This window comes from Cupressus sempervirens, chromosome 7 (assembly GCF_028749045.1).
Source record: "Cupressus sempervirens isolate cs-2001-9-10 chromosome 7, ASM2874904v1, whole genome shotgun sequence".
Classification (NCBI taxonomy): Eukaryota; Viridiplantae; Streptophyta; class Pinopsida; order Cupressales; family Cupressaceae; genus Cupressus; species Cupressus sempervirens.
The window spans coordinates 98,591,055-98,596,795 of NC_143124.1; the positions used below are offsets into that span (position 1 = coordinate 98,591,055).

General features: G+C 34.1%; 1 protein-coding gene and 1 long non-coding RNA gene across 2 annotated transcripts; both read left to right on the forward strand.

Annotated features, from left to right (window-relative positions):
- The first annotated feature begins 241 nt into the window (after window positions 1-241).
- On the forward strand, window positions 242-3,009 carry LOC149545676 (uncharacterized). The gene is made up of 6 exons (XM_089793819.1): window positions 242-247; window positions 356-384; window positions 881-1,118; window positions 1,314-1,504; window positions 2,518-2,800; window positions 2,899-3,009. The coding sequence occupies exons 1-6, from the start codon at window positions 242-244 to the stop codon at window positions 3,007-3,009; spliced, it is 858 nt and encodes a 285-aa protein (XP_089649945.1).
- A 47-nt stretch (window positions 3,010-3,056) lies between these two features.
- Window positions 3,057-3,484, forward strand: LOC149545677 (uncharacterized). The gene is made up of 2 exons (XR_016354280.1): window positions 3,057-3,134; window positions 3,226-3,484. It is a non-coding gene; the product is annotated as an uncharacterized LOC149545677 (long non-coding RNA).
- Window positions 3,485-5,741: the final 2,257 nt, after the last annotated feature.

Consider the following 5,741-nt stretch of genomic DNA (forward strand, 5'->3'; position numbering starts at 1 on the left):
AGCTGGCACTACTTTGACACCCTGAGGGGTTGCTTTTTTTTATGAATAGTTGTTGATTCCAATTTTGACCGTGTGACCTCTTGCGGAGTGATCTTCTATTCCTTATTTTTTTTGTAAATTGTAACCAACATACTATTTATTAATAGAAAATTACTATTCATCATAAAAAATAATTATTTTTTTTTTTAAAATGTTGAAATAATCAAATATTCTGGTTGCTTTTGTGATTTGAATTGCTAATATGGCTGTATTGACATGTATGGAATTTTTTGTGTATAATTCACATCTAAATAGAAAACTGAACTGGGGATGGGTGTGACCGTATGTGCTCTATTGTCATCAACTATGTTACCAGAAACGAGAAACTAGAAACCTAACCGCAACGTAAACGTGACGAGAAACGAAAATTCTGAAAGGTTGCGTAAAAGAAACGTTATATATATATATATATATATATAATTAACCAAACTAATTTATTTCTTAGAAATTGATTCTTAATTCTATTTTAAATTGTATTAATAAATGACGAATTCAATTGTACAAAAAAACTAATAGTTGACTGTTACTAAAGTAATTCTCTAGATTTTATAAAATCTTAAAACTTTTAAAAAGAAACTTGATTAATAACACTCCACGTTTCTAAATATTAACAAAATTGAAACTGTTACTTTGTTAGCAAGACTGAAACACAAACTAAAACAACACTAAAACTAAATCCACTAAAACTAGTTTAACAAAACGAAAACTATTACTTCAGAGCCTGTTAAATTCAAATTCGCTATGCACACTATAAAATATATTAATAGTTTTTTATTTATAACATTATTGTCACACAGCACAGAAATTATTAATAGTTTTTTAATTTATATTTTCCACACAGAAACGGCCGTTGCGTAACGGGAAACCCGTTTCGCACGTCGCAACGTGAAACGGGGCTTCCCCGTCACGTTTCTGGCAACTATGGCAAAAGACATAGCAGCGCATTCGCCGCAGAATTCATGAGCGACCGTATAAAAAATCCACTCAACGGCGCGTTTCACGTTTTCCAAGTTCGCGGCACTGTTTTAGTTTTTGACGGCCTAAGACAACCACCGGAAAATCAGAACAGTCCGGTGGAAGTCTCGGCAGAATAAACCCATCTGCTTAATTAAGAGAGGAATAAAGAAAAGCGAGAACAAAAATTGAAAGAGGAATAACTAAAAAGAAAACGAGAATTTAGTGATACCCTTTGTCATATTCTTGGCTTGTTTTGCAATCTTTTTTCTTTTATGAATTATACGGCACACTTGTGTTCAAATCCGTGGTGTTTGAAGTATCGAACTCGCTGCTCGAAGTCCGTAGTGTCCGAAGTTTTGAACTCACTGTTTATTCTGTTTTTCACTTACAGTTTTCTTCTCCATATCGTTTCACGTCTATCGATTGGTAAGAGACACGAGGCACAGTTTGCATGCTTAATAGATTGCCACAACATTATTAGGGAGTTTCTGGTCTGCCCTGTTTTAAGGTGAGCTAAAAAAACCTGACCTGAATCATTTTTTTTCAGTTCATCAAAATTATAAGAATTTAGAGAAAGTCATACAGTTTTATCTATTAAATTAAAATGAACGACCATTGATATCATTTTCATAAATAGTATTATACAACCATCAAATGGAGATGTCTATGTAGACAACAAATAATCTTACAATACAAATGTTTCCCATTAAATTTGATCCTCCCCTGGTGAGAGAGGAAACGACTATGTATACTCAAGATGAATATATTTTTCTAACTGAATCAAATTCTAAACAGGAATACCTTTTTTAAAGCTAATAAATAATTCTAACTTCTCATAAGTAAAAGTGTTAAACATCTCATAAGTAACGTCACGCAGCATGCACTTCAATTACGCCATAAATTCCGACTTCATTAGCAACTAATTGCGCCGCAACTCTCGAAGCAACGCCACTTTCAAAAGCACGCGTCAAATCTTCCCGACCAATGTTTTCATTTCCCACTTTTCCGCCAAATTTGTGATGTTTAATGAAGAACCAGTCTTTTCCCGACAGGTCGTTTGGTTATTTTAACAACTGCTGCTATATTAGTCAAGTCCAATACAACAGCAGAATTTGTTTAGAATTGAAAAATCATTCCACAGAAGTTTAAGATTTCAATTTAATTTCTCTCAATCTAATTAATCGTCCGACCAGATTCTTCTCACTTGCTAATTAATCCTCCGAAAACAGCAGTACTGAAAAAGAAGTTGTGGATTTTTCATTAATGACAGCAGTACTGAAAAGGAAGTTGTAGATTTTTCATTAATGACAGCAGTACTGAAAAGGAAGTTATGGATTTTTCATTAATGACAGCAGTAGAAAAAGAAACTTTCCATTGCTGTGATCAAGAGAGGCAACTTACCATTGCTATGAAACGGTCATTTATAGAAGATGTACGTTTCAAATTAAGAACAAATCTTTTCTGTAGCATCGCCTCCCAAAAAGAAAGATCAAGAAATACCTTGTGCAAATTTCAAAACAGGGGAATGGCATTCGCTAAGGAGATAATGAGAAGAGTTGTGGATCTGGTTTGCCATCTTATGGAAGAATTTGTCATCAAATGCTTCAACTATGCCTTCAAAAAGCAAACTTTTGAACAAGTTGAAGAAGAAAACAATCTGCAAAATGCAGAGCAAGAACAGAGGAAAAAGGGTAGGAGAGATTATGCCACCCCTCTTCCTATCAAATTAGCTAAAGAATACATGGCCGAGCGGCGGAATTTTGTAAAGAACCCAACAGAGTTTCGAATGACAGATGAGCCTAAGGTCAAAATCCGTAATTGACAAAAAAAAGATTTACCACTTTTTTCTTATGATTTTCTCTTTGATTTTGGTTTTGAAGATAATATGTTGTTTATTAACAGGATACTATTTTTGAAAAGAACCCCACAGAGGTTCTAATTGCAGATGAACCAAAGGTAAGAATCTATTTTCCACCAAACAAAAATTACCAAGTTTTTGATGGTTCTCTTTGATTTGGGTTTTCAAGATAAACTTTTGTTTATTAACGTGATATGATTTTAGGAAAAGAGTTGCTGGTTTTTCAGAGATCCCATGAAGGGGAGGAATCGACAAAGGGCCAGCTTTTATATCTCTTTGGGTAATGCTAATTTTATTTCATTTGATTCAACAATTTAAAATAGTTAAACTCTGTTGATTCAATCTAATGAATTCATTTTCATTACATGCAGCTAAATCTAGATCTAAATCAGCAGCTCATTTCCAATTGCTACGCCAATCAATTCATAAATTGGAGCGATTGGAGTGGGAGCAGTCACTTTCGAAGAAGAGTGTCAAGCTACATCAATTTTCCTATGTATACAATTATAGAGACATGTTAAAAGGCTTGAATTAGCCCATAGAGTCTACTTAACAGACAAAAACTTTTTGTTTTGATCTTTTGCCCTGAATATGAACAATTGTAGTATATTTATTTTTCTGATCTTACAATTATCTTGTCTTCTGTAATGGTGGTAATCGAAAAGCCGGGTGCTTAACAGTGTTTTGAGTTTCAATAGATGAATTTCCCAATCTAGCGTGTGCCATCTGCTATGAACTTAGTAGCTACAGGTTCCACGATCGAATCTTCACAATGTTTGTCACTTTTACAGTCTTAAAACATATGCACGGGTCAAACGCAAGTCGAAGATGATTTTTTTTTTTTTAAATTTCCCTTTCTCATTACAAATGAATGTACGTGTTTTTGAGTTTCAAATACTTATTGGGTGTATAAAGGATACAATTCATCAAAATTCAGAAAACATAAATGAGGAATTTAGTCTCTTCTTTTGATGATTCGTTACCCCATTGGTTTGAAAAAACCCAAATGCAGTGGGTCCAGTGGGTTTATGCTCTTTGGCAGATCATCCACTGCAATCCACTTACCCTTCTCATTTTATCATTTTTGCCTTTTTACCTTAGGCAAACGAAAAAGAAGAAAACTATAGTAGCTTTGGGTGTAAGTAAGGAATATGATATGACAGTTCCTGAACTCAGAGCGTTTATGTCTGATAATTCATTGAGAAATCTGGCGATAATTGACAACATGAACTATTGGTACTCTATAAAGTGCAAGATGCTTATCCTATTAGTTTGAACAGAGGCTGGCTCTACAGGCTTTATGACAATCTTTTTGACAGATTGGCCAAATTTGTTAAGCTTCACATCTTCAAGGAAAATTCTGCCCTGTACAACTTTTTCTCCATATTCAGCACTCGCTGGGGATACTGCGACACTGTTAAGAAACATGCTTATATCGCAAAATCGGGTGAGAGACTGAAATTGAGGTGCTATAGTAAACTGAAATCATTGAAAGACATTGAGATTGTTGACTGGGAGCAACACAGGACATACCCAAATGATCGACACATATGTATGGAGATAATTAAAGATAGGGCCCATTGCAGCCTTATGCAATATAATGATGTCTATGCAGTAGTAGTTTTACACAAGCCCATTTATGTCTCTGATCACACTCTTAGACCACACTTTAGGAATACAGACACAGCAGATGAATTTGTTAGTATGGCATGATTGAGGAGATGAAATAAATAAATAAAAGGCACTAAGGGAAGGAAGGTTCCTTTTTGAGGGATAAAAGGCTAGGTGTACTCTGGAACTAGCTATGCTTCAACTGCATGTTAGAGTACAGGGTTTACATACCCTACCCTACCCATTGTCTCTCTTTCTACGGTTATGAAATAAGTTAGCCTGAACTTTTGTTTCTTATAGATTGTTAATAAAGTTCTTTACTGCTTGATCGTACAATGAAATGTTATTCTATTGGGCTACCTCTTAGTAGCCTATTTTTTGTAAGATTTACTTTATTTAATATTAAAAAAGACCAACCTAAACTACTTTCCATGCAGAGTCCATGAACTACTACTGGAGGGAGGTCCTACTTCTTACGAATTATAATGCCACAAAATGTCTATGTTGCAATCTTGTTGATGCTCATCATTTTGTATTTCCTTATATGTTACTGGGGTACTCTCTGTTTTCTTATTCAGTATCTAGCTCCTCTGCCAGCATCTTCAAGGTTTGTATTGTCATGTGATGGATCTCATTTTCTTAACACTATATGTTGCCTCATTACATCTCTTTACACACTGAGAAATTCTTGTGGGTTTGGGTTTTGAAACATATGCTGCTCCTTTTTGTTTTGTTTCAGGTCAGTTTGGGCTGGTTTCTAATGACATAAGATGTTTAATTTTTTCAAGTTTGGGTGGTTTGTTCTACTTTCATTAGTATTTAGTTACTGTCTATAGAACTATTGGTTTTGACTGGTAGCTATTTGAAATTTCTATAGATTATTGTTTTGGTTATATAGATGGGAGACATTTACATTGCAGAAACAAAAAAGAAACAATTCCAAGGTAGGTGTGTGCTTGTTGTAGTCTAAAAACAGGTATCTTTCAATGTTATAATAATCTACCTTGCTGCCTAAAAGTAATTAACTTCACATGTGCCAAGCTGTCATTTTAGTAAATTTTAAGAAGGTGAATTATAGTTTCTTTTTGGCTATGTAGACATCAAAATGGTAATTTTATATTAAATTTAAAACTAGTAAGAGTTAAGCTGATAGTCATATACTCATGTATGCTCTATCTATCTATCTATCCACTATCAATCTATCATATCATATACCTGTCTATCTATATCATTTTTTATATTTATCTCTCTCCTCTACTCTTCCTATTTATCTCCC

Excerpts from the sequence above, each read along its gene's own strand:
- LOC149545676 (XM_089793819.1), top strand. Across the intron at positions 385-880 it reads ACTAGAAACCTAACCGCAAC|AAACGGCCGTTGCGTAACGG; the intron begins GTAAACGTGACG and ends TTTTCCACACAG. Across the intron at positions 2,801-2,898 it reads GAATGACAGATGAGCCTAAG|GATACTATTTTTGAAAAGAA; the intron begins GTCAAAATCCGT and ends GTTTATTAACAG.